Raw genomic sequence first — 26,720 nt, 5'->3', positions numbered from 1 at the left:
AGAAGCCTGGGCGCCGCTGAAAGGACTGCCCCGGCCCCGCACACCCTGGGTGTGACCCGACCCTGCACACCCTGGGTCCCAGCCACAGGGTGGGAGAGTTCCAGAGACTCACCCCCACCGGCAGATGAGCGGAGGAAGAGGGCTGTGGGGTCAGCCCCGGGTCCTTCTCCCCACGCCCGTCACAGGACCCTCAGCTGTTCCCTTCCAGCCATCAGCCCTGGGCCTGGACTCCAGGTTATTTCATGTGCCAGCATCCAATCTCTGCTTTACAGCTGAGACAGCAAAGGCCCAGACAGGCCAAACCATCTGCTCCTGGTCCCCTGGCCCCAACCACACACTCAGCCAGCCAGAGGCCAGCCTCAGGTGGGAGGATGAACCACGAAATGACCAAGCCGGGTTCTGAAAGACGGTTTTAAAGGAAAGCATCGCGTAGGGGTCAGGAACCCTCCCGGCCTGGGTCTCCCCATCCTCCAAGACCCTCCACAACTCCCCAAACCGCTCACTCCTGCCTTCTGGGCCTTGTGGTGTAGTACCCAAAATGACCTCTGGAGGGAAGCACGTGCCCAACTTTCCCAAGAGCTGCCTGGAAGCAGTCTGTCCACCCAGGTGGCCGCAGGGCGAAGGACTCTGCCCACAGGGGTCAGCCATTAGCCCTCACCCAACACACACAGATGGGAGGAAGTCACAGGCAGTCCCTGAGTAGGCTGAGAGCGGGCTCTGCTATTGCCGCCCTGGGTTGGTGTCAAGCTGGGGTTTTGGGGTGGTGGGTGACACAGGGCAGGTAGAATGGAGTGGGGGAGGTGCAGGCCCTGCCTGGCAGACCGGCAGGTCAGTCCAAGCTCTGTCCCGGCACACCTGTCCCAGCCCCCCGCACCTCCTGTAGCACCAGGAAGCCGGATTCCTGAAACTCCATCTAAGGGACTGTTGCAGCCTCTGCCCACCTGAACAAGGCCTGGAAAGGTCGGGCTTGGAACCCAGACTGAGCTTCGTGCAGGCTAACAAGACCTGACTTTCCAGGCTTCAGCGATCTGGTCTGTCAGGTGGGGATGATGCCAATGAATGCCGTGAAGGCCAAGGGAGTGCTCTGAACGCTCCAGGGCCGCCCTCTGGCCGCCATTCTGCAAAGAATCCAGAAGGTGGGGTCATTTCTTCAGGCGAGGCCTTGCAAACCTTAGATTTCCCCACAGGGCTGGTCGGGTTCCAGGAGGGCTTCCTGGAGGAGGGGGCAGCCCAGCCGGAAATTCAGAGTCGCACTGGGGGAAGCCGCGTAGCCCTGGCCGCAACCAGGCAGGCGAAGCCCAGCACGAGCGAGTGGGCGTGGGGGCGCGGCTTTGGGGGCGGTCCCGGAGCGGCGCTGGCCTCCGGCAAGAGACTCCAGACTGGACTCAGAGGCGCGAGCCCGCTCGCTGCGAGTCACGTGGGCTCCCGCGGGCCAGGTGGGGACAGCGACGCAGGCAGCGCGGCCAGGTACCTGGGGCGCACCCCGCCGGCCCCTCCCACCGCCGGCACTCGGAGCCGGAGCCGCCGGGCGCGCGCCCCGCCCCACCTGGCCACCCACCTGGCGGGGCCGGGGCGCCGCCGCCTCCCGCTGGGCCGCACAGGAAGTGTGGGGGCGGGGACGGGGAGGGACCGAGCGGCCGGACAGAGCGCCGGGCGGGAGCTGCTGCCCGCTGGGGCGCGGAGCCTGGAGGCTGTACCCGCTGACGCGCTCGTAGCTCCGTCCTCCGCCCCGCAGCGCAGGTAAGCCTGGGGGACAGGTGAGAGAGGGAAACGAGTAAGCCTGGGGGACAGGCGAGCCGGGGAAGGGACGGGTGAGCGAGGTGGAGGCAGGGGGTGAGCCTTTGGGAGGGGGCTGGCCCCTTTCCTCACCTTCGCTTTTCCAGAAAGCCCCGCCCCGGGGGCCGCGACACTTTGCGGCTCCCTCCCTCCGCAGTGGCTGCCCAGCGGAGGCAGCGGGAGGGGACAAAGCCTGGCTGGACCTAGAGCTCCTGACCCCACTCCCGGGCTTCAAGCGTTCCAGCTGCCTGCTGTCTTTTCTCCTCTAAGCCCTAGGGGACACTCCTCGCCGTGGAGGGGAACTCTGCCGCCCACTGGGGCATCAGGGCTGAGAGATCCGTAGGAAGACCCTGGGACCTTTGAAAGCAGGTGGAGGGAGGGAGCAAACGACCCTCCCAACTCTGGAGAATCTGTTGCCCAAACCCACTTTGGTACCAAGTGTAGCAGCCCCAAGAATGAGGACTCCTCCTCACCCTGGTGGGCAGACGGAGGGGATCTGCTCATTCTTGGCTAAGGAGGGTGAGCTTAGGCTCCTGAAGCTGTGGGTCCCACTGATCCCAAGACCCCTGTCCTAGCTGCCCAACCTCCGTTTCTGCATCCCGGAAACAAGGATCTGTTTTGAGATTCAGCTGAACCTCAGCTCAACAGGGGCCACTTTGGTGGTGGGGGTAACTCCGCATCGACCTGGGGGTGAACAGTCTGCATCTCTTGGTGTGGGGCCTCAGGGGGTGCTTGTCAGGCCAGCCTGTCTACCCTGCAGCCCCATTGACTAGTGCTTGGACGTGAGGGCTCCAGGTCCAAATCCTAGCTCTGGGTCTCCTAAGTTACTTAAGCCCTCTGGCCTCAGTTTACTGTCTGTGAAAGGGGAGCAGTTAGGTGCTGACTCAGCCGAAGCTGGCTCCTCTTTTGGTCGCTGCTCTGACAATGCCCACAGGCTGTAGAAGCTGGCATCACATCTTGCGCACTACCCAGGGCTTCCCCGGGTCCTCCCTGGCACTTGCAGGGGGGAATGGCAAGCTGGCAGAGGCCCCTCCCCCACCCCCTCTTACCTGGGCACCTAGAAGAGAGGAACGTGTGGGAGAAGGGAGCATGCCAGTTCCCCAAGGGCTCTGATTCCCCACGGGCTCAGGGAGAGGGGGGATTGTCTCTGACCCTGCACGGAGATTCTCTTCACCTACACGAGAGGAAACCAGGGGCAGAGGTGAGGTGGCGTGACATGGCTTGCCCCGAGACGCCTGTCTGTGCGTGACCCGTTGGGCATGGCACTCACCACGTCTGGGTCCCGGAATTTTAGTTTCAGTTTCTGAATGGATCTCAGCTGCTTGTCTCCTTTGCCTGTGGCAGTTGCCTTGCCCAAAGCCACTGACCACCTGTATCAGCGCCTTTATTTCCAGGGAGAGTCGCTGCTCACCCAGGCGTCCCATTGGGGCAGCGAGGATCTAGGTCAGGACGGGGCCTGGCTCCTTGCCCAGCTCTCCGCTAACTAGCAGCCTGACCCCAGCAGGTCACATTCCCTCTGCACCTGGTTTCCTTGCCTGGCAGAGCAGGGAAATATCTGCCTTCCAGAAGATCAGTGAGGGGCAAGACACAGGGGGCGTGGAGTATTTGGAGGACGCCTGAGGTCACCTGTCCAGGCTGTCTGTCCAAGTCAGGGCTCTGATTTCTTATCTGGGGCAGCTCAGGGGAAACAGCGTCTGTGCCAGCCAAGCCTGGCACAGGGACCGGGTTTTCGGGGTGGCTGTGTTGAGAGACAGGATGGGAGCCATTGGCCAACCAAGCCAGGAGGGTGGTTTCCGTGATGCCTGTGGTGCCCCAGAGGTGTCACGGGTGCAGGAGGCCCACCACCCACCTCCCGCTGCCAGGCCAAGGGCGGCCAGGAGGGTCTCCCAGCCCCCATGGAGGCGGGTGAATCTCCAGTTAGCTGAGACAAGGTTTCTCCGCCTCATCACCGCAGACAGTTTTTCCAGATGATTCCTTGTCGTGGGTGGTCCTGCGCCCTGTAGGGTGTTGAGCAGCATCCCTGGGGCTCTACCTGCAAGAGCCCCCAGCTGTCCCAGCCGCCTTTCAGACAGACCTGTGTGCTGTGTGGTTTATGAAGCCCAGTCCTGCCCCGGATTCCGTGTGACTCCCAGTCTCCAGCCTGGCCAGGCAGAATTACCTGAGCACAAGGCCATCATGGTGGGTCAAGTTTGCCTGAGCAAAGACGGGGTCATGTGAACAGTGCCGGGGAGGCCGAGCCCCGCCTCCCCCCAGGCAGGGTCTCATCAGCCAGACCTAGAGGAAGAGATGCCGCATGGATGGAGGTGCCGTGGTGGCCTCACCCGAGGAGTGGCAAGTCCCATAGTCGGTGCCATGTGGATCCTGGTGACTGTGAGAGCTCAGTGATCAGAGCCCCAGGCCAGGCAGGGAGGCTGTGCTTCTTCAGGGCAGCCCACAGGATGGTGCTGAGCCTCCTGGGGTCCAGGAAGCCCATCTTTCGGGAAGAACACAGGCTCAGGGGGTGCTGGGCTGCAAGGGCCCCTGAGCCAGGCCAGCCTGAAAGGCAGAGTCAGGTCAGGGCCAAGTGTAGCTTAGGACTGGACAGGCTGAGTCAGATCACCTGAGGCTGCCGGGGACGTCCCCACCTCCATCTTCAGCACCCCAGCCCCCTCCTCCCGACCGAGCCCCACGTGCCCTTACCCAGCTCTGCATGTACACTGGGACACAGGGAGGCTGTGAAATAAAAGTACTAGTTGCTTAGTCATGCCCAGCTCTTTGCAACCACATGGATTGTAGCCTGCCAGGCTCCTTTGTCCATGGGATGCCCCAGGCAAGAATACTAGAGTGGGTTGCCATTTCCTTCTCCAGGGGATCTTCCCAACCCAGGTTTCGAACCCAGGTCTCCTGCATCACAGGCAGATTCTTTACAGTCTGAGCCACCAGGGAAGGCCCTTACCCACCCACCCCTGCACGGGCACCGGGGACACTCGGAGGCTGCTTAGTGGCACAGGGGGAAGCCACTGCTGTGGTTCCCAGGACCCAACTGTGGGGGCCTCCCCAAGCTCCCTCTGAGTTGAAGCCAGCAGGGCATCACCCGAGAGGGGGCACACGTGGGTCTGGAGCCTCTGATGGTGCTGCCCTGGCGGATTCTGCTTTCTTGAAGCAAAGAACCAAGCGGGCTAGTTCTCCGCCCAGCTCACCAGGGCCTCTTCAGGGAGACGGGATCCCAGGAGAGGAACAGGAGAGGTGCCCACGATACTAGCATTCACGTGTCAGCTTGGGAATTGAGCCCAGCTGTTTGTGGGGACGTGGACAGGAAGTCATCCCTGCTCCTGAAGGATGCACAGGCTCCATGGGGGAACAGAGGGACAGATGGATCACACACAGCCCCCGCCGCCATGGACACTGGTTGGGGAGCTTTCCAGGGATGCCTTTGCTGGGGAGCAGACTTGCCTCTGTGGCTCAAGTGGTCGCTGCAGGGTGTCTGGCCCCTCTCAGCGACATTGTTGCCCAGAGAACATGGCTGGCATTGAGTCTGTGCTCTGGGCCCTCCCCTGTGCTGGCTGCAGGACACCAGGCAAAGGCCAGTATCCAGTGAGAGTGATGAAAGAGAGGCTCTTAGAGCCAGTTGGTTGGAGGAGAAATCCCGAGACACAAACCCAGTAGGGAATCCCAAAGAGCCTGCCAGGCAGAAGCATGTACTTGTGTATATGTGCTCATGGGTGTGTGCCCACAGGGCACACAGGTCTCCCACCAGCACTTGCCTGTCTGTTAAATAGAAGCCAATGGGGATGTTGAAACAGCATATGGAATCCTTGAAACGAGAATAGGCTTCTCTGCATCAAGAGCAGGAGAGAACTCTTGGTGGGACCATGAAAAAAAACATTTGGTGGAAGGCAGGAATCTCCCGCAAAGGAGGACGAAAGGCAAAGGAGAGAAGAGGTCTGAAATGAGGGGGAGGTCTCAGCAACAGCTATTCCAGAAAGAGACCAAAGCATCAGAGTTGGGAGAAATGATTAAAAAAAAAAAAAAAAAAACAGCACCAGAAAACGTGCGGACCTAAAAGAACACGTGAGCCCGTGGCTCAGCGAGTGAACGCGTATCGATGGCTGCGTCCGTCCTGTGAGCAGTAACCACACCATCAGTGACCAGGGCTGGGGAGCCTCTGGTCATGACGAGGAGGTGAAGTCAGACCACTGTCAGTGTCTCACTGGCAGTGGAAGCTGGAAGCCAAGGGAAGAAGGCTTCTCTATTCCTGAATAAAATCATCTCCAGTGGGACTCTCCAGGCACAAAGATGACATTTTCAAAGGTCTCCTCCCATGACCCTGCCTTGGGAAGGTGCCAGGGGGTGGGCCATAGCTCAGTGGGGAGGGAAGGAGGAACGGGGAGGACCAGGCTGCAGGGTAGGGGCCAGAGTGCCCAGCTCCTGCCCTAAAAGCAGGCAGGGGTCGGCCTAGCAAGGGCGGTCTGATGCCTGGATCCCGTGAGCACAGCATCCAGATGCCTGGGGCAGGGGCACTGGAGTGCATGGAGAAAATTAACAGGAGGAAAACCAGCCAGTAAACAAGAGGGAATTATTAATGGGAGGGAGGCTGGGCAGGCCAGGCTAAGACAAACACCCACAGGGTATGGCCGAGCTGGGGCTGGAGCTTCATCCGCTGGGCTGGAAACAGTGGGTGATGCCCACAGGTAGGAGATGGAGAAACAGCAACTGAGCCTTATTTGAAATTGGGAGAAAGCTGAGAAGCTGGGAATGGTGCTTTGTGGCAGGCAGGGTGGGGGTAGGGCATGAGGAGAGGATGCCTGTCTAGGATGATCAGCCTCTCAGTGCTGTTGGACTTTTGAACCTACGCCCAGGTATCTCTGATCAGCTAAACCCAGGGAGGAAGAAGACGGGCCCTGCGATGGCTGCAGCCCCAGGAGCCAGCTCCAGCCGGGCCCAGGCTCTGGGGCTTGTGCAGAGCGGGATTGCAGCCCACACGCCTGGCACAGTGCCCCCCTCCTTCAGGCCTGGGTTCCAGGCTGGTGGCACCCCAGGCCTGTGGGTGCGGCCGCCGTGATTAGAACCCAGGTCACGCCCAGCAGGGGCTGGCCTGACCGGCTCCATCTGGTACCTTCCAGCTCCAGAAGAGACTTTGTCCTCTCCTGGGAGAGGCCGTGCCACTGGCCAGGTCTGGGCCAGGGCTTCAAGGAGGGGTCAGGCTTGGAGCCCGAGATGGGGAGGAGTGGGGGAAGAAGGAAGAATGGGGCCAGGGCGGGGGGTCCACGGGCACCACAGTGTTGGTGCAGGCCTCTCAGTGCCCGCAGCGAGTTTTTATAACAGTGTAGCTGCCCTGCAGTAAATACACCGTGGCTAGAAAAAAGGACTCAGGGTGTCTCCTGGACACCCACTCGGGTGCATCTGCTTTGTGTGTGTGTGTGTACACTCGCTCGTATGCGTGTGTGCTCAGTCATGTCCAACTCAAGGACTGTAGCCTGCCTGGCTCTTCTGTCCATGGAATTTTCTAGGCAAGAATACTGGCGTGTGTTGCCATTTCCTAGTCTAATCTGCTTCGTGTGCATAGATGGAAACCTGCATTTCTCAACCAGTCCTGGGTACCAAGTTAACAGGGGAGGCTGACCGGGGGAGGTATGGACCCGCCTACGGCTGCCAGTGCCCAGGGAGGCCTAGGGTGGCTGCCCTCCTCAGCCTGGTGACTCAGAATGTCCCCAGGAATGCGTGGGCTGTCGCCCTGCTGTGGGCGTGGCCAAGGCTCCAGGGCCAGCCCCTCCCTGCAGGCCCGGAAGCCTGAGCCACACACGCCTTCCCGGGATAGTGTTAGAGGAGAACCTGTGAGCTGGGGCAGAGAGCGGTGCGGAGAGCCAGGCCTCCAAGGGACGGGGTCCAGTTGTTCCAGCTGCCCCTGTAGGTGGGAGAGGGCAGGAGCTTCTGGGTGAACACCAGGGTCATTGTCCTCCCCAGGCCCACAGGGAAAGTGGCAAGGGATACCGTGGCAAAGCTCTGAGCCGAGGCCGCCCGCCAGCAGGGCCACCTGGGCCGGTGACCTGGATCCTTAGTTCTCCATCTGAAACAAGGGCTCCCACCCTTGACTGGCCTTTGTAACTTTAACGTTCAGAAGCTCTACATACATTAATATGAGAAGCGGATGAATGGTGGCTATCTTTGTTTCCCTTAAAAGTAAACAGGAAAGAATGAAAAGAGCATGTTCCCTCCGTGTGAGGTTCTAAACTACAAGCTGATCCTCTTGAGGCTCATAGATGACCTTCTCTTCAGCACTAGTCATCCCCCCAGCTGTTCGGTGGCCAGGCCCCCATTCAAGCGCTACATGTACAAGCTCCCCGCCCCTCCCAGCAACCTCAGGAAGCAGGGGTGGGGTGATTACTATTGGGCCCACTTTACAGATTTTGAAACCGAGGCACAGGGAGCCGCAGGGGGAGGTGACGGCGGCAATGGGAGAGAAGATCCTCAGGATGGATTGGTCAGTGGCCCGAGGCTGGTGCCCAAGAGGCCCAGGGTGTGGCAGATGGCGTGGACCCAGCCACACTGGCTAAATGATGTGCTCCCAGCCAGGATGAGCCAGTCTGGGCTGCAGCAACAAGTAGCTCCATCAAGTGCTTAGATACGCGGGGTCCGGGGGCCCTGCTCACCCCAGGCCCGTGGGCTCCATCCCCACACACGTGCCCACCCTCCTTGCTGCAGGGGAAGTCATGGTGGGAATCTTGCGGCGGTTTCTGAAGTTTTCTGCCAGGAGGGACATACATCCTTCTGCTGAGGCCTGGCCGTGGGTGGGGGAGGGAAGCAGGTGTACTGGTGGACAGACAGGACAGAGGGCTGCCTGTTGGGGAGGGGGCGGGCCGCCAGGCCAGCCGAGGGCTGGAGGATGGGGGTGGGTGGGGACGGAGAAGATGAAAGGGCCAAGGTGGGGCAGGCTGCTGGGAGGGACGGGCTGGACCATCCGAGGGGATGCGGGCAGAGCCAGCTGTCCTCAGAGGCACCCAACACAGGCCACAGCGATGCCCAGGGAGCAGCAGTGTGTGCTGGGGCTGCAGGCTCAGGGTCAGAGCTCTGCAAATGTCCCCTCCCTTCTGGGTTCCCGTGCACACGGTGACCGTGCCTGGCAAGACTGGAGACGGATTGTCGGCCCGGTTCTAAGTTCAGAAGCCTGGGAAAGGGTGAGCGTGTCTCGGGGCCCAGGGAAACGTGTAGGTGATGGCCACAGTGGCTTCGCTCTGTGTGGGGCGGAGAGTCAGGGCAGTCAGACAGGCCTGAGTTCAGATCCTGGATCCGTCGCTTCCTGCCCTGTGTCCCGGGTGGGACTGGCCCCAGCCTCTCTGCCCAGTGAGAATGGAGATGTGGTGCCCCTTGGGCTGGATGAGCCCTCACACCTACACCGGCCCCTCAGCCCAGCCTTGAGCACCCCAGGGGGTGTAGCCATGCTGTCTGCTGCAGGCCTCGGGGAAGTCCAGCAGGCAACACTGTTCATCCTTCTCTTGTTGACCGTGGGAAATGGTGCCAGGAGGCCAAGTGGCTCTTCCAGTCCGAGTCTTTGGGGTCCCAGGCCACAGACCTGCACTGCCGTGAGCTTACGCCCCGCAGGGGGAGCACAGAGGCCCCACCAGGCCAGCCTCTGTGGTCTGTGTCTACCTGGTCCCCAAAGCTCAGGGAGCCTGTCGTCCATCCAGGTCCCTGCAGGTCTGTGCTGTCCCGAGCTTCCCCAGGTGCCTCTGGCCAGCTGTGTACTGACTTCCCTGGGGACTCCTGGAGACTGTGGGCCATGTGACAGCCAGCTCGGCTTCAGGTGGCAAGACCAGCCTTTGAGCACTGGATCCTGGTTGACTGTACCCCGGGCTCTGGCTGGATCGGGGCTGCCCTCACCTCCATCCTTTCCCCCAGGGTCCTGCGGCCACTCAGCATGTCCCAGCGGTACTCGGACAGCTCCGTGGAGGAGAAGCTCCTGGAATACCGCTTCCACTCAGAGCTGCGGCTAGATGCCAAGGGGAACCCAGCATCCGGGCTCCCAGTGGTCCGCGGCTCCCTGCACAGCGGGAGCAATGCCGCCTTCCAGCCCGACACCCCGGCACCCCCAGAGCCGGCCCCTGAGTCCCAGGAGCCCAGGACCGTCATCCTGAGCACGCAGAGCCCAGCAGCCCTGAAGATGGGCACACAGCAGCTTATCCCTCGGAGCCTGGCTGTGTCCAGCAAGGCTAAGACCCCGGCCCGCCACCAGAGCTTCGGGGCAGCCATGCTCAGCAAGGAGGCTGCCCGGCGGAACCCCCAGCTCCTCTCGGCCCCCAGCTTCTCCCTGGATGACATGGACTTGGACACGGGTCCTGGGGGGATGCTGAAACGAAACCTGAGGAACCAGTCCTACCGGGCAGCCATGAAGGGTCTGGGGACTCCAGGCGGCGAAGGGGGCCCCATCCAGCTCACCCCCAAGCTCCAGGCTCTGGCTGAGGAGCCTAGCCAGCCTCCTGCTCGGCCTGCAGCCAAAAATAAGGTAGGAGGCCCGTCTCTCTGGTCAGTGGTGGTTGGGGGGAGGTGAGAGGGGGTCTGACCACACCTTCACATCATCATGCAGGTGCTCACTTGCACAGGCTCCTGGACGGATTCATTCCTGTTAGCCTGATAGCCACTCTATGAACAGAGCGTGTATGTCCCCATTTTATAGATGAGGCAGCAGAGGCTTAGGTCAGGAAGTTGAAGTCATCCCTTCTCTCAGCCACAGCGGGGAGCACTGCATAGGGAGGGCCCTCTGAGCCCCTGGAGGGAGCCAGCCTGTCTGGAGGATGGGTTTCAGTGGTGGCTTTGCTGCATCAGCTGGCCTGGGATCTGTCTGCCCAGGGCTTCCCATCGGGGATTTGGGGGAGCTGCTGACAGGTCCAAAGTTGGACGCTGCCCTGCACGCTGTCCCTTGCTGCCCTGCCCAACAGCCAGCTCAGGGCTCCCTGTGCCCAGGGTGCCATCCTGGCTACCTCCTCCACCATGGGCTCCTGTCCAGACTATGAGCACTGGCCCTGATCTGGGAGAAGCCCAGACCATCTGTCAGAACACTGGTGACCCTGCAGGTAGAGGAGAGGGGAGGACCTGAGCCCTTGTCCTCAGGCTAGAGACACCCCTGGCCTGGTGGGGGAGGCGCCCCCGTCATGCCTGCACGAGAGCCTGGACTGCGATTCTCCATACCCGCCTAGGGCCAGGCCTGCGGGGTCTTCCTCTTTCATGCTGGCTTCGTGCCTCCAGCCGACACTTCCTGAGCCCTCAGCCACTGGGTCGACAGGCCCTGGGAGAGCTCCTGGGATGGTGGGGCACAGTGTTATAGGGGCACCGTGTGCTGGGCTAGGGGTTGTCAGGGTGCTGAGAGAGCACAGAGCAGAGGGGTCCCCAGGAGCTCAGGGCCCAGTGGGGAGAGGGGTCCAGAAGAAAAAGGATTAAAGCAGAACCATAGACACAGTGTGGGGGCAGGTATAGGAGGGGCCAAGGCAACAGCAGGCACCCAGACCTGGAGGCAGAAGGCATGGGGGTGCCAGGTGGGGGTGGGGTGCAGGGTAGCGGGACAGCAGCCAAGTGTGGCTGGGAACACCACGGCCCTGACCAGCATGGAGAGTTTCAGGCCCCAACTTGTTTCAAGAAACCAGCTCCCTTTTTCCTGGAATCCAGGGACCTGTGAGGTCAGGGGAAAAAGATCCTGGACAAGGAGGCGGGCTCAGAGCAGCAGCTGGAGGGTCCAGGCTGTGTGGCCTCAAGACCCCTACCCACCCCCAATCATCCCTGCAGACCCATGCCCCATCAGCTGCAGGGACCCTAGCCTTTGCTGGGACTGGATGCTCACATGCCAGCCCTGCTCCTCCTGCCTCCTGAGGTCCCAGATCCATGGGGCATGCGTGCAGCCCCAGCTCCCCACCCAGCGCCCCTCACGGTCATCTAGCCACAGCTGTACTGCCCAGCCTCCCTCCAGGCCTGGTCGTGATGCCCCACTTTCCTGGGCATCCCCCATGTCTACACGCCTCCACCTCCAGGCAGCCCTCCTGGACCTGCCCAGCCCTCGGTAACCTGCCCTGCCCACTCTGAGCCCCTGTCCCATACTGTCCTGCCTGCCCTGGCCTCTGCTTGGTGGCCCCGCATCCCTTGTGGAGCCGACGTTTATTGAGCATCTTCTGCATGCCCAGCGGAGCACCTCCCATTGGGGGTGGTGTCATGCTTGGAGCATGCAGTGGTCTCTGGGGGAGGGAAGCTGTGACCCCCGCCCACCCCTCCGCCCACTGACCACCTGTGTGTCTCTCTGCTCAGAAGACGCTGGGGCGGAAACGTGCACACAAGGGCTCCTTCAAAGACGGTGAGTGCAGCCACGAGGCCCCCTCGGACAGCACTGCAGCCGGACTGGGCCGGGGGCTGGTCTCACTGGGGCGTCCGGGGAGGTGGTGAAAGTGTTGGGTGGGATCCCTCCAGGGCCTGGTGGTCCTTCTGGCCCTGCAGCTCTGATAAGCCTAGAAAGTTCCCTTGGACCCTGCCATGCCAGGGGTGGGGCAAGGGCAGACAGAGGTCCCATGCTCACTTGCAGGAGCTGCCTGTCGAGCACACTGGGTGCACCAGGCCCTGCCAGTGAGACCAAGGTCTGGGCAACAGTCACACCGTCCACAGGACCCGTGTTGGAGGCTTGGGGCCATGGGTGATGGCTGGGCATGGCAGGGCCCAGAGCAGTGCATTCACCCTGGGTGGGCTGTCTCTGGGACCCCCTGGGAGTTGGAAGGGTAGGTGCCCTCCCAGCCAGGACGTAGCCACTGTTGCGTATGAGAGGCTCCAGCTGGACAGGCCCCTCCTCGAGCCCTAGCCTCTGTGGACAGCACAGGCCTGGGCTTGGGAAGGCGTCAGGATCAGACCCCAGGAGAGCAGCAGCAATGCCTTAGGTCTTGGGGCCATATGGGAGGGAGAGGCTTGTCTCAGCCACCACGAACCGGGCACCCCTGTACAGCCACTGTGGAGCATTCTCAGCCCCATCCAGTCCCATGCGGCCCCCCGGCCCAGGCCATGCAGTTTGGCCCCTGACCGCTCTGATTTGTCTGCTCAGCCCTGGTCCAAAGGTGTTTGGCACAGGGACACCCTGGGCTCCCAGCACCGCCATGGGAGCCAGCCGGCCCAAGGGGAACCCGCTCTGGGGGCCCTGCACCACCTGACGCTCTCAGGGTCTCCTCGGGGGGACTCGACCTGCAGGTCCCTGAGGGGATCAGACCGCTCAGAGCCCCCAGGCCTGTAGATGATGCGCCCCTGTCCCCAGACCCCCGGTTGTACCAGGAAATCAGGGAGCGAGGCCTGAACACCAGCCACGAATCCGACGATGACTTGCTCGATGAGCCCCCCAGCCCCGAGGGAACCCGGAAAGTGGACGCCCCCATCGTGGTCAAGAGCTACCGGCCCCCCCAGATCACCTGGAGCCAGCTCCCAGAGGTAGGGGCTGCAATGGCAGGGAAAGGCCATGGGTGGTCCTCCCAGTGAGGGGGGAGCTGCCCAGAAGCACCGCATCTGTGCTCCCTTTTCAGGGGCATCTTGCTGGTGCCTCAGAGCTGGCCTGCCCCATGGGGCACCTTCAGGGGGCTACTAGGGGAGAGGTTAGGGGCAGATGTCATCTGTGTATGTGTGACAGGCATCCCACAGGTGAGCTTCATGCCCTCTGCTCCCTGCTCAGGCTGACCTGTAGGGAGCTGTGGGCACAGGGCACCCCTTCCCAGGGCGCTGACCCTGAAATGTGCCTGGAGGGTCCAAGTGAGGAGGCAGGAAGGGAGGGGAAAGGCCAGGCTGAAGCCACGTGCCACTACCAAGCCCCCCACCACCTTCCACATCTGAAATCAGGGTTGGTCCCCTCAAAGCAGGGCGGTGGGGTCTCGGTGGAGAGTATAGCTGAGACAGAGGCCCCGAGCTCTAAGCGGAGAGTCAACTCTCGCTCCCCAGGAAGGTGCAGCTGGCCTGGGGCACACAGGCTGCTGCCCCATCCCCTGGGAGCCAAGAAACGGAGCTGCAGGGTGGGCTGTGGGCGCAGTGGGCAGTGGGGTGAGGGCCCCTGGCTGTGGTACAAGTTTCCTCATCCACACCCCGCAGGGCACGAGGCAGGCTGAGGAACCCCGACCACCTACTGAGCTCCACGACACTGCCTGCCGTGGGGTCACTGGCCAGGGAGGGCCCAGGAGGGGGTGGGATGAGGGCAGACAGCTGAAAAGGGCTGGAAACGCATGTGTGTGCCCACCTGCCCGGGTCCTGTGTGGATGTGACCTCCAGGGTCAGAGCTGGGTCAGGATGCTGCACCCTAGAAGGCCGTCTGAGGTTCTGCTCTCGATCACCTGAGCTCAGGGCATCTCAACCCAGCCTCTGGGCTGAGAAGGGAGCTTGGGACTTACCTTGCCAGCCCAAGCGGTGCTGGCAGCCTCTTCCCAGGCTGGTGGGGAGGAGAGAAGGATCGGGTGGCTCTAGTCCTGTAGTGGGCTCTCCCAACGGTCTGCAGGGACACAGTGGGCATGCTGTGATCGAGCGGGCCACACTCTAGCCAGGGCAGCTATGGGCCAGGGGGCCTGACGGGTGGAGAACAGGGCAGTGCTTCTTGCTGGAACACTGTTAACCCTATCTCCCAGGCCAGGTGCTGACTCTCCTGGCCCAGGTGTGCCTGAGTCGTGGCCCTGTCCCCAGCACGCCCCTCAGCTTTCCCAGGGCTCTTTGCCTGTCTACCACCATCACCTCCAACCTGCCACCCCAGGCAGCTCTGTAGGACAGAGCCCCCTCCCCACTTCCAGTGCCTGCTGGCCTTTCCCTCTGGACACCCATGCTCTCTCTTGGCTGCCCCTGGGCGCTTCCCAGGGGGATGTTTCCACAAAGAGGAGAGATGTGGGTGATGGGACTGAGCAGGGACAGGCCAGCTCAGCAGTCCCACTGTGCCGAGCCTTGAAGGCCGGCTCTGCCATCCCCGCTGGCTCTGGTCCGACAAGAGGATGAGCATCTGGGAGGTACATCCTGTGATTCAAGCCTTGCTGTCTGCAGGTGGTGGAGTCAGGCATCCTGGACCAGCTTCCGGCCGAGGAGCGCAAGAGGCAGGAGGTACAGGGTGGGCAGGGGCACCTGCTTCTGACAGCCCAGGCAGAGGCAGGGACCGCAGCTATGGTGATGTCACCTGTTCACTCATTGCCCGCCTCCTGGTACCAATGATGGCTGATGCCCTGGGCATGGTGAGGGTTGGGAGTGACTACCATTACCCACTTTCCACACGAGGGTGGGAGTCCTTCCCAGAGTGCAAACCCAGGAGAGTGGCTCACCACCTGCCCCCCGCCCCGACAGCTGTGCTGACAGCCCCACCCAGGTCCTGTCCAGGGGGCCCAAGTCCTGCGCCCTCATCATATCCCCACAGCCTGAGTGCTTGTCACCAACACACCCTGGACCAGGCCCCCTGTGTGGTGGGGTGGCTCCGGGCAGGGCCAGGGGGCACGGCTGCCCCACATCCGCTCTGCTCTCACCCCAGGCCATCTTCGAGATCCTTACGTCCGAGTTCTCGTACCAGCACAGCCTTGGCATCCTGGTGGCCGAGTTCCTGCAGTCCCGGGCGCTGCGGGCGACCATGACCCAGATGGAGCACCACCATCTCTTCTCCAACATCACAGATGTCCTGAGTGCCAGCCAGAGGTGAGGCCCGGCCCGGCACCCTGGCAGCGGCCCAGGCTCTCAGGAGGGTGGGAAGGCCAGGACTCCGAGCGACCCTGGTCTGCAGTGTGGATGGACCTACCATCTGGTCTGGAGCTACCTTGTAGGGGCAGGAAGCACAAGAACCTCAAGGGCCCTGCGGCCACCAGGAGCTGGCCCCAGGGCACACGGACATAGAGGGCCAATGATGAGGCATGAGATGCCTGCAGAGTGGAGCAGGCCGGGGCAGCTTTGAGTTGCAGCCCCGGGTCATATTCCACAAGGAGGCGTCTGGGGCCCGGCCCAGGGCTCTGGTTGCAGGGCTGGGAGGTGGAGGGGCCGGCTGTGCAGCTGCAGGCCTGCCTGGGCCTGTTTGTGTGTATGTGCGTGTGTGGCAGCAAGTCTGTGTGTGTGTGTGTGTTTACTTCCGTGGAGGGTGAGGTCCAGTCAGCACCCATGTGGTCCAGCCCCGCACTGCCTTGCATCCTAGGCAACCCCATCACACCCTCTGCAGTCTCCCTGAGCTCAGCGTCCTCTCCCTAACCTAAGGGGTGGGTCCCACACCTGCCCCCTTGCAGACAGGGGCAAAGTGTGGGAAATGATCAGGTGCTGGACCCACCTCACTGAGCACCCCAGTCTGCTGCCCCAGGACCCCCATGGAATCCAGGGCCGTCTCGTCCCTGGGATGGCACTCCCCGCAGGACTCCAGTGACCGGCCATGGGAAGTCTGAAGCCCCTGACTCAGTGAGGTCCTGGGGTGGGCTGCCCCCTCCTGCAGCTCTGACCTTTGTCCTGTGTTCCTGAGCGTGGTGGGGCTGAACACATGGACCCTGCTCTCTCTGCCCTCCACAGACCCCAGGCTCCATCCCTGCCCCCTAGTGGGGTGTCCCGGCCTCCCTGACCCCCTGACCTGGCCCTGGTAGCTCTTAGCCACTCCCAGTGGCCTCCCCAGAAACTGGCTGTTTGGGGTCAGCTGCTAAGGGCCAGCTCTCCCAGACTTTTCTCGGGGTCACCTGTGAGAGGTGCTGACCAGTGTGGGCTGCCTGTGCACACACGTGTGTGTGTGGTCCTGCATCCAGGCAGCCAGGCCTCCCTCTCGGGGCAGGATCTAGGGGTGGGGGTCCCCATCTGCCCCAAGTGGGGATTCTCAGAATGCTCCCACTTACAGGAAGGGCAGCCCCTTCATGAGTGGAGGGTCAGGCTGGGGCCCAGTGAGTGGGGGCCTAGGACCCCTGCCCACCTCCAAGCCAGGCCTCATTCCCCCTCCCTGAGACCCTCACCAGGCTTACCAAGGATAATAAGAGTCCAGGGCCCCAGGGCAGGGGGCCACAGATTGGTGCGGTTTCCTATCCTCCGGGATGGACGGACCTGTCACAGGTCCTGGGTGGGGCTGCTGGGGGCTCCTTGGTGTCCTCAGAATTGGAGCCTGGGCCCTCCTCCCTACCCTCTCCCTGCTTCCCTCACTCACCCTGGGAGGATGGTAAGGACCCTGCTGGACTGGCTGCCTGGGCCTGGTGGCTCCCCACAGGGGTGAGGGCCAGCCAGCATCCCCGTGTGGGGCAGGTCTTGGCTCAGGACTCTGCTCTCTGCCCTCAAAGGTCAGCTGGCTGTCTTATCTCCCAGACGCCGCCCCAGCTGGTCCCGGCAGCCCCGCTCAGCAGGCTCTAAGAGTCGATTGCGGGTAGAGAAGATCATAGCTTGGAGCCTGGGGTTGGTCGGAGCAACTGGCATGGGAACGGGCCTTGGGACAAAGAGCTTTGCTCAGGGGCAGAGCTCTTGGGGTGGGAGGCCCCTAGCTGCCTTGGCCAGGATCTGGTCATGTGATGAGGCCTTGGGGTCCAGTATCTTCTGGCTGTGCAGGGTGCACCCGAGGCTTCAGCCAGCAGCTGACACCCCCAGTGACCCAACGCGGGTCCACCCAGGCCCAGCCACGAGGCAATGGCTGCCTGTGGGAGCGAAACCCTAGGCAGCCCTGGGTCAGCACCGGCCAAACTCATTTATCTTCATCTCCCTCCCTGAGTCCTGGGTTACGGATGAGCTTCAGCAGGCAGCCCAGCAGGAATTGGGGGTTTGTAATCACCTGCAAGGAGCAGAACCCCTGCCCCAGCCCTGAGCTGGGTAGAGGGGGCCAGGCCTCCAGGCAGATGTGGGCAGTTCTGACCCAAGTCCCAGGGAATCAAGTCAAAGCAACAAGTTCTTGGTCATACCTGTCTGCATCCCATGATGCCAATTAGAATCTGTGCCAGAATCTCGCAGGGAGTGGCCTTGAATTTGGCCGTGGGTATATGCCCAGTTATTTCAGGTTTAAGGAGCAGATCTGGGGTTTTCCCAGGAGCGCCTTGGGCAGCCAGCCCACTCGGTGCGCACTGGTGCCCCTGTGTGCGTGTGTGTGCACGCGTGCGTGGCCACGGACAGACCAGCAGCTCCTGGCCCCCCACCCCCACCCCCGCAGATTCTTCGAGGACCTGGAGCGGCGGCACAAGGCGCAGGTGTGCGTGGAGGACATCAGCGACATCCTGGAGGAGCACGCGGAGCATCACTTCCACCCCTACATCTCCTACTGCTCCAACGAGGTCTACCAGCAGCGTGCCCTGCAGCGGCTGACGTGAGCTGGCCCCGGGTCCGCAGGGTGGGAGGGGGCCCCAGGAGGAGCAGACCCCTTGCCTCCAGCTTCTGCGGCTTCCCTCCGATTCCCGTTTCTGGACCAGCCACGCCACCCACTGCAGCTGAGACCCCATTCACTGTTGCAGAAACAGCAACGCCACCTTCCGGGAGGCCCTGCGGGCAATCGAGCAGCGGCCAGCATGTGGGGGTCTGCCAATGATTTCCTTCCTGATCCTGCCCATGCAGAGGGTCACCCGGCTGCCCCTCCTGACCGACGTGAGTGCACAGCCCTGGCCCCAGCCTGGCATCGCTCCTCCTGACCTCACTGAGTGTCTGTTATATATGATTATGAAGACAATTATAAGACGACTTTAACTGCCATGGTGACCATAGCTGCCCACAGAGCTCTCTCTGCTGGGAGCTGCTCCAGCACTCGGCGGGTTTTGGTCACTTCCTTGGTGGGTCACGGGGTGCCTTCACGTCCTGAGTCTGATTTGGTGTCCCCCAGACCCCTGCTGAGCGTCAGTCCAGGGTTGTGGCTGCCTCCTACCCAGAGCCCCTCGGTCAGTTGTCCTGTGTGGACCTGGGGTGACCCAGACACCGTCACCATCCCCAGGGGCTCCCTGGAGTGGCTCATGCTCTGAGATGCCAGCTCATGGGACAGAGGGGTTCGTGGGGGTGAAAGCCACACAGGCATACCTAGGTACACAGGTGCACACTCACGGCAGGCACAGTGTGCCTGCACACATGCACACAAGGGCCCTGCTGAACTCAGAGAGGCGGCCTGTAGCCCGTGCTCCGTGGGTCAGTGTCCCAGGCAGACAGGATATCAGACCCTCCGGGGCCCTCTGGGACATGGAGAAATAGAGGCCTCCCTGCTGGATAAGGACAGCCAAGGACTGAAGGGGTGGGGCCTGGCAGGAGCCCTCTGAGTGTCCCCAAGGTCTGGCACAGGTAGGGGAGCCCCTGCCCCAGGGAGGCCGCTGAGCCAGGGTACAGGAGGCTGCTCGTGGCTTCTCATGGATGGTGTCTTCCTGCAGACACTCTGTCTCAAGACACAGGGCCACCCCGAGAGGTACAAGGCAGCCAGCCGTGCGCTCAAGGCCATTAGCAAGGTGAGGAGGGCCCAGGGGTGGGGATGGGGGTGGTATATGAGGTGGGGGCCCAGCCCAGCCTGATGGCAGAGACCCTGAGGGTGGGGCAGGGAGGGTTTCCAGGTGGTCCCTCCCAAGCTTCTTGAGTGCTGGTGGGGAAACTGAGGCCCAGAAAGAGTGGAGCTCACACAGTCAGTGGGCCTAGGCAGGACGGGGACTAGGGCAGCCATGAGGGCCAGCACCGTGGGTAGCCAGGCCAGGCTGGATGAGGGGTGGGAGTGGGGTGCCAGGCCATGGCAGCCCATGGCAGCGGCCCGCAGCAGCTGCTCTCCCGTGCACACCCTGCAGCTGGTGAAGCAGTGCAACGAGGGCGCCCACAAGATGGAGCGCACAGAACAGATGTACACGCTGCACACACAGCTGGACTTCAGCAAGGTCAAGGTAGGTGCTCCCAATCCCGCCCCGGCCCAGGCCCTGCTCTGAGGTCAGGGGTCACCGTCCCCAGCTTGCAGGCTGGAGACAGGCTTCTGGGGGTGACCCCCACCCCTACCGTGAGGCCTGGGACTGAGGTCTGCCTCTGCCTCTCCAGCCCCTTCCCCACCTGAGAGCGGCCCCTTTGGCCACAGGGCCCAGCTCCAACTCTCCTGCCTGAGGCTGGCCGGGCGGGCGGATCTCTCTCCAGCCTGTGCCCCCACCCCCAGGGCTGCAGGAGCAGAGGGCAGACCCGGCGGCTGAGTCGGGGGAGCTGGCAGGCCCAGTTGCAGGGCTCACCCTGGGCCAGGGCTCCTTGTCAGCTGCGCTGGAAGCCAGGGCTGGATGACCTCAGAGCCACTCAGGCTTCCCTGTCCCTGGCGGGTCTGGAGGTCTGGTGGTGGAGGTCTCAGCAGCCTACAGTGCCTCCCAAGCAGGCAGAGCTCAGAACTCTGCCCCCACAGCTCCCCCACCAGCCCACAGACTAGCCGTCCTTGTGTGGTCCAGGGGCTGCCCTAACTGCTGCCTATGGCAGTGGGAACTGCTGGCTGGAATCAGGGCCTGAAGGCAGCCTCTGCCCACCACACACCCCCCCCCCACCCTCGCCAACCCCATACTGACCTTGATGCTCTACCCCAGCCTGTCTGTCTGCAGCAGAGCCCTGCGGGCAAGGTGGGGTGGGCAGAAGACTCAGAGGGAGCCTGGGGCAGCTCTGTGGGTGGGGCCTCGGCTTATCATCAAGCAGACTGAGCTGCTGACCTCCAGTCTGCAGAGGCAGCCAGGTAGGCTGGAGCCGGATGGGAACCCGCCATGGGCAGGCGGGAGGACTGCGGAACCATGGAGGGGGGACACGGAGGCTCAGACAAGGGCAGCAGGCTCCTTGAGGGTGGGTCAGGGTGGGCTTCACAGAGGAGGCATTTGAACCTTTGGCTGAGGTCCTGATCCTCTCTGCGGCCGGGCAGCAGAGATCATGTTTGGAGTGAATATGTTCCCGACCAGAGCAAAGACCCAGACTCAGGCCAGGCTGACCCCTGAGCGGGGCTCTTACCCCCTACCGCCATCTCTCAAAACTGGAGGGCTTGGGGGCAGGGGAGCAGCGAGGCCAGGTTGGGGCGAGGGGGCTCAGAGCTCCCAGAGGGGTGGGGTGTGGGTTGGGGCATGTCTGGGGAGCAGAGGCTGGTGGGCAGGCTCTCCCAGCTCCCCGCAACCACCCTCCTGCAAAGTCTTCTCTGTCTGCCTCTCCCCATCTCTCTCTAGCTTAGCAGGCCAGAGCGTCGGTGCTGGCCATGTTGGCGTGAGACCCATGTGGGCAGGGGCGAGGTGTCCTGCCCGCCTGTGCCTCTCACATGTCCCCCTTAGCCCAGCCTGTTCTCTAGGCCATGGAGGGGGAGGAACTTCATTTACAGGAAAGGCCCCTGGACACCAGATGTGGTCCTGCACATCAGGGGCTCCTTGCAGTCTGCATAGGTGCGGCCAAGCCTCCTGGTTCAGGGGGGCCTTCGGCAGGTGCCCAGTGGGCCCCTAGGCCTGGCTGGAGGCAGGGCAGGTCTATCCTGGGTTGCTGGGTAGGATCTGGATCCTGGCCTGGCACAGAGCTGCTGCCCCATGGGGCTCCTGTCCGCAGACTGAATGGCCCTTTGTTTGAGGCCTGGATATTTGCTCTCCCTTCCTTGATCCAGCCCCAGGGAGGCCTGGTCACCCTGTTCTCAGAGGCAGGGCTTTGTCCCCTCAGCTGCATATCCCTGCCCCCGAGGACTCACCCCAGGAGCCCCTGCGAGACTCGCTCCAATTCTGTGTTGCCCCCTAGTCCCTTCCTGTCCCCCAGGACTCACCCCATCTCTGCCCTGCCCCCAGTCCTTTCCTGCCCTGCCTCAGGACTCACTTCAACTTGGCTCTGCCCCCCAGTCCCTCCCTGCCCCCCCAGGACTCACCCCATCTCTGCTCTGGCCCCCAGTCCCTCCCGCTGATCTCTGCCTCCCGATGGCTGCTGAAGCGCGGGGAGCTGTTCGTAGTGGAGGAAACCGGGCTGTTCCGGAAACTCGCCAGCCGGCCCACATGCTACCTGTTCCTATTCAATGACGTCCTGGTGGTCACCAAGAGGAAGAGGTGGGCCCCACCCCTGGGTGCCAGGCTGCATGGTCCTAGGATGAGGAGCAGTTAGCAGCTGTGGCCTTGGAGCCAGGGAGGTGGGCTGGGGCCAGCCCTTGGGAGCATCCTTCCGACTACCTGGCCCTCAGGCTGCCCACAGACCCCTGCAGCATCTGGCCAGCCACCTGTCTCCCTACAGCGAGGATAGCTTCATGGTCCAAGACTATGCCCAGGTGGACCACATCCAGGTCCAGAAGATGGAGCCCTCAGAGGCCTCTCTGCCGGGGGGCGGCAATCGCGGCTCCTCTGTTCCACACCCCTTCCAGCTGATCCTCCTGCACAACAGCGAGGGCCGCCAGGAGAAGATCCTGCTGTCCTGCGACTCCGCGTAAGACGGGAGGGCTTCCTGGAGGCGGGGGCGACCCTGAGAGCTCCGTGGGGATGGAATGCCTGATCCAGGGCTCCCGGGTGCTGCACTGTGCCAGGGGCAGCCCAGTTTTCATGTAGTTCACCCTCCTGCAGTTGGGGAGGAGATGCCAGATGCAAAATGTGCGAGTGAACAGTCCTTTTTGTCCACGGGGGTGAGGACTAAGGGGAAAGGCAGGGAAGGGGGGGTGCCCAGTGGGGGCCCTGGGGAAGGAGCCCCAGCAGACGCAGGAGCACAGCCGGGCTGCAGCAAGGGTGGGGGCCGCGGGGGGCAGTGAGGTCAGAACAGTGCGGGGACCAGCGCACAGAGGTACTGGCCACGTCTCCACACCTCCACCAGCAGGGCCCCTTCCCAGGAGGGAAGCCGAGGCTCTATTTCCAACAGCAGACTGACAGGGTGGCAGGGCATTCCAGACTAGTGCCAGGAAACAGGGTAGCCTGGGTTGTGGGGGTGCAGCCGCTGCCCAAGTCTGTGGCCACAGGCAACTGAGCTGGAGTGGACTGGCCCGTAAAGCTGTTTCCCAGCCCCGGCCCTGCCTGGCCCCAGGTCAGCCTGCCCCAGAGGAGGCCTGCATGCCGCTCCTTCCTCAGTCTGACTTCCTGCACCTTGGCCCCAACCCAGCTCAGTGGGTTAGGCCGACCAGGGAGGCCACCCACTTACACCTCCCACTCAGGGTTGGCTCACCAAAGGGCGCCCGGGCAGCATAAACCTTCATCCCACTGCCTTCACACCTCGAAGGCTGTGGGGGCTCAGGGACCCCCATCTTCCCACCATGTCACACTGGCTGGGGGGCGTGAAGCAGAGGTGATCAGCTGGTGGAATCAGCCTCGGGCCTCACTCATGGGCCCTCTCCCCCCAGGAGTGACCGTGCGCGGTGGATCACGGCGCTCACGCAACGGGAGAGGCAGGCACGGGGCCCCCCAAACAAAGGAGGTGAGAGCCTGCCCCTGCAACCAGCAGGGCTCACAGCCCCTTCCCTGCCCGGGGGCTGGGGTCAGTCTGGAGTGAAGAGGTGCTGTCCAGCCCCCAGTCCACCCCACAGCCTGCCCCAGGGTGACCTGCCAGGTGGGGGCCCTACCCCAGGTACGTGTGTGTCCATCTGGACACACAGACCCAGCACTGGCTCAGGACCTCATCCTCCCGGCTGCCAAGTGACCAGGGAAAGTGAGGCCAAGGAGCTGGAGTGGACTGGCCCATAGAGCTGTGTCACAGCCCCGGCCCTGCCTGGCCCCTGAGAAGCCTGGAGCGCCCTCTGCTGGTGTTGAAAGTGAGAGCAGCAGGTCCCGCAGCCTCAGGAGGGGTCCCAGCTTTAGCGGAGGAAAGCTGCCCGGTGACCATGCGCTGGGACACCTGGGGGCTGCTGGGCTCCACCGAGACCAGGCCACAGGGGGTGTGTTGGGACAGGAACCCTGCCCACCCCCTCCCTGGAACAGTCCTGCCGCTGATGCCTGCCTTCCCCAGACCTACTCCAGGTGGAGATCACTAAGGCCTACCTGGCCAAGCAGGTGGACGAGATCACACTGCAGCAGGCAGACGTGGTCTTGATCCTGGAGCAGGAAGATGGTGAGCACAGGGTGATGGGCCTAGGAGGTCTTGGGGGGGTCGATGGGCCTGGGGGGGTACACGGGGTGGGGGAGATGGGCCTGGGGGGTGCACGGGGGGTTGATGGACCTAGGGGGTGCATGGGGGGCGATGGATCTGGGGGGGTTCACGGCGGGGGGCGATGGATCTGAGGAGGGTGCACGGTGGGGGAAATGGACCTGGGGCATGCATGGGGGACGATGGGCCTGGGAGGGTGCACAGAGGGGGGAGATGGACCTTGGGGTGCACGGTGTTGGAGAGATGGGCCTGGGGGTACATGGGGGGACAGTGGGCCTGGGGGGATGCATGGGGGGCGATGGGCCTGAGGCTGTACATGGGGAGGGGGAGCAGTGGGCCTGAGGGCATTCATGGGGGGCAATGCAATGGGCCTGGGGGGTGCATGGGGTGTGATGGGCCTGGGGGCTGTACACGGGGTGGGTGATAGGCCTGGAGGGTGCACAGGTGGGGGACAGTGGGCCTGGGGTTTGCCTGGGGCAGGCAGAGAGGAGGGGCTGGCAGGCTGGTGCTGAGTGAAAGTCTGAGAACCCTGCCCACAGTCCAGAGCACACTGGTGTGGGCAGCTGCCCCAAGACCCCTAGAGAAGCAAGCACTTCATGGGCTCACACTGGGCCCAGGGGCCCCTTCAACAGCCTCCCTCAAGGATATCTTCACATGAACCAGTCTCGGGCTCGGAAGTGGGTTCCTGGTCACTCTGTGTCCTAAGCAGGAGATTAGCCCCTGCGAGCAGCTGCTCAGGACGGGCCAGGTTTGTTGGAGTGAGCTCAGCCCCTGTGGCCAGTGTCGGGGCCGGGCACCTGCTGGAAGACCAACTGTCTGCGTGACCTTGAGCAAGGCCACTGATTTGGGGCAGGGTCAGCTCCAAGGGATGCCTGACCCTGGCATCTTCTGGGACGGTAGCTCTGAGGGCTGAGGACCCGACTTAGGGGCCCCGCCCTCACCTGCCCGGTGTCTGGATCCAGGATGGCTCTATGGCGAGAGGCTGCGGGATGGAGAGACAGGCTGGTTCCCCGAGGACTTCGCCCGGAGCATCACCAGCCGCGTGGCCGTGGAGGGCAACGTGCGCAGGATGGAGCGGCTGCGTGTGGAGACGGACGTGTAGCTGGGTCTGCCGGCACCTCGCCAGGCCGGGCTGCGGCCGTGCAGCGTCAGTCCACACTCCATCAAGCGGCCCCGCCTGTTCCTGGGGAGTGCGGTGGGCTGGCCCCTGGGGCCTGAAAGGCCCAAGGCCCTGTAGGCTGCAGCATGGGCTCTGGACACTTCCAAGGAGAATGGTCACGCGTCCTCGGGGGAGCTTCCTCCAGGTCAGCTTCCTCCAGGCGAGCTCAGGAGCCATGCCAGCCCTGGCCCCAGGCTGTGTCCCCGGGAGGAGCCCTGCCTGACCTGCTCACTGGCCTCACCCTCCCCCAGCTCCTGGCTGCCCTGTCCTGTCCCCCATGCCCCCAGGGGGCAGTGAGGCGGTGGGTGTGTGATCGGGGCAGATGGCCCTGAGAAGAGCGGGAATCACCTGGAGGGATCTCCCTCCCACGCCTGTCCTGCCCCAGCCTAAATGCCCAGGGCTGCCCTGTGTTCCCAGAGGTGGGCCAACTGGAGGAGGTGACCCTGCGGTGCCAGCACTGAAGCCGTGACCTTGAGGCATTAAAGTATTTCTTTAACATCTGGATTTGCACATTTGTGAGCCCCAGCAAAGGCTACAGCAGTCCCTGCAAAATTCCCATGGGCCGGAACTGGGCCCCCTGTGTGTGGTCACCTGTGCTGGGCTCCAGGAGCTTGTCTGGGCCCACATTCATGGTCACCCTGTGCCAGTCCTTGGCCCTGCCCATCTGTCCACCTGGAACGTCATAGGCAGGGCCATTCCCAGGAAGCCCCTTGAAGCTGAGCCTGTTCAGTGGGTCTGGGGACTCAGGGACATGGCAGAACCTGTGGCAGAGCCCCACTAGGGTGTCCCCTCATCCCTCACCTCCCTTAATGGCCCCACTTCTCAGCCAGTCTGCTCGCCAAGGACCCCCTGGTACTTGCAGGTGGGTAGAGGTGTACTGGCCTGGCCTCGGGGCAGGGGGAAAAGTGTCCTGCTCCCCAGGAGAGGGTGATGGCCAGCTGGTGGCAGGGTGCTGCTGGGCTAGGTGCGAGAAGGATAGGTCCACTCTCCTGGGAAGCCCCCTGCCAGCCCTCCCAGTTCCCAGCCCATGCTCAGTGCTTCTCTGGGCCCTGCCAGTGCTGTCCTTGGGGTGGAGGCTCCCAGTGTTCTGACGATCTGCCAGAGCCCTGCTGGGGCCCTGTCGTCCTTATGACAGCCGGGGTGTGGATCCCTGGCGCGACCAGAAGAGGGTGACTGGGGGAGACCCGCCCTCTGTCCCTTCCATCCATCCCTGGGGCTGGCTGCAGGAGGAAGGCCGGCAGTGGCCTGAGCAGGGTGGAGCTCATCCAGGCCCCGCCCACAGAACCTCGTGGTTGGGGTGTTCCACACCAGGAGGGAGGGGCGGCTCCTTCCTTTAACCTCCAAGGTGACCTGCCCGATCTCCAGCAGCTGAAAGGGGGCCTCCGGCAGCTGGAAGGGCCGTCCTGAGCAGGGCATCTGCAGGATGGTGCGGGGCCAGGCTCAGTGTGAGAGGCATGATCGTGGGGGGAGGGGTCACCAGAGATCAGGCCCAGCTCCTCCCCCTTGGACAGGTGGGAATCTAGGGGCTCCATTTTCCTACCTGTGAGCTAACCCTACTGTTTTCTTGGAGCTGCTGGGGGGCAATCTGGTGACCAGGGTGAAGAGCAAGGGTGTGTGTGTGTGCACGCACGTGTGCACCCTTGGCAGAAGTGGGTGGACAGAGCCGCTGTGTAAGCAGCACCCCTGCCCCTTCTCTTCCCGACTCTTAGGTGGGCGGGCCAGCCCCCACCCATCCTTTTCCAGGCACGTTTTTGGTACAATGGAAAAGCTCTGAGGCACGTCCTCGGTCACGGACCTGGGGTCTGCAACCTCAGCTGGTTTTCTTCTGCGAAGTGGACACAGGTCCTGACATGGGACCCCTGTCTGTGCC

The 26,720-nt window shown here is 63.0% G+C and overlaps 1 protein-coding gene across 4 annotated transcripts; it reads left to right on the top strand.

Annotated features, from left to right (window-relative positions):
- Window positions 1–1,603: 1,603 nt before the first annotated feature.
- On the top strand, window positions 1,604–25,354 carry ARHGEF16 (Rho guanine nucleotide exchange factor 16). Of its 4 annotated transcripts, none has more exons than XM_027565119.1 (15): window positions 1,606–1,740; window positions 9,652–10,255; window positions 12,046–12,088; window positions 13,028–13,197; window positions 14,776–14,832; window positions 15,251–15,411; window positions 17,861–18,013; window positions 18,159–18,288; window positions 19,053–19,127; window positions 19,455–19,547; window positions 21,532–21,683; window positions 21,865–22,053; window positions 22,952–23,025; window positions 23,554–23,655; window positions 24,654–25,354. In XM_027565119.1, the coding sequence occupies exons 2-15, from the start codon at window positions 9,671–9,673 to the stop codon at window positions 24,791–24,793; spliced, it is 2,124 nt and encodes a 707-aa protein (XP_027420920.1). In that variant the 5' UTR covers window positions 1,606–1,740; window positions 9,652–9,670; the 3' UTR covers window positions 24,794–25,354. The 4 variants fall into 4 exon arrangements, 2 of the variants coding, with proteins under 2 accessions (XP_027420920.1, XP_027420919.1); XM_027565118.1 differs by having other exon boundaries at window positions 1,624–1,740; window positions 12,043–12,088; window positions 24,654–25,351; XR_003514953.1 differs by having other exon boundaries at window positions 1,604–1,740; window positions 12,043–12,088; window positions 22,952–23,655.
- Window positions 25,355–26,720: the final 1,366 nt, after the last annotated feature.

The sequence above is a fragment of the Bos indicus x Bos taurus genome, chromosome 16 (genome assembly GCF_003369695.1).
Source record: "Bos indicus x Bos taurus breed Angus x Brahman F1 hybrid chromosome 16, Bos_hybrid_MaternalHap_v2.0, whole genome shotgun sequence".
In the NCBI taxonomy this organism is placed as follows: domain Eukaryota; kingdom Metazoa; phylum Chordata; class Mammalia; order Artiodactyla; family Bovidae; genus Bos; species Bos indicus x Bos taurus.
The sequence above is the reverse complement of the archived record's forward strand: the minus strand, read 5'-3'. Positions and strand labels throughout refer to the sequence as shown.

What these genes read in the sequence shown, in the direction of transcription:
- ARHGEF16 (XM_027565118.1), top strand. Translation starts at nt 9,671, where the DNA reads ATGTCCCAGCGGTACTCGGACAGCTCCGTGGAGGAGAAGCTCCTGGAA. An exon ending in CCTGGAGCCAGCTCCCAGAG is followed by an intron (nt 13,198 to 14,775) that starts GTAGGGGCTGCA and finishes TGCTGTCTGCAG; the next exon opens with GTGGTGGAGTCAGGCATCCT. An exon ending in GTGGTCACCAAGAGGAAGAG is followed by an intron (nt 21,684 to 21,864) that starts GTGGGCCCCACC and finishes GTCTCCCTACAG; the next exon opens with CGAGGATAGCTTCATGGTCC.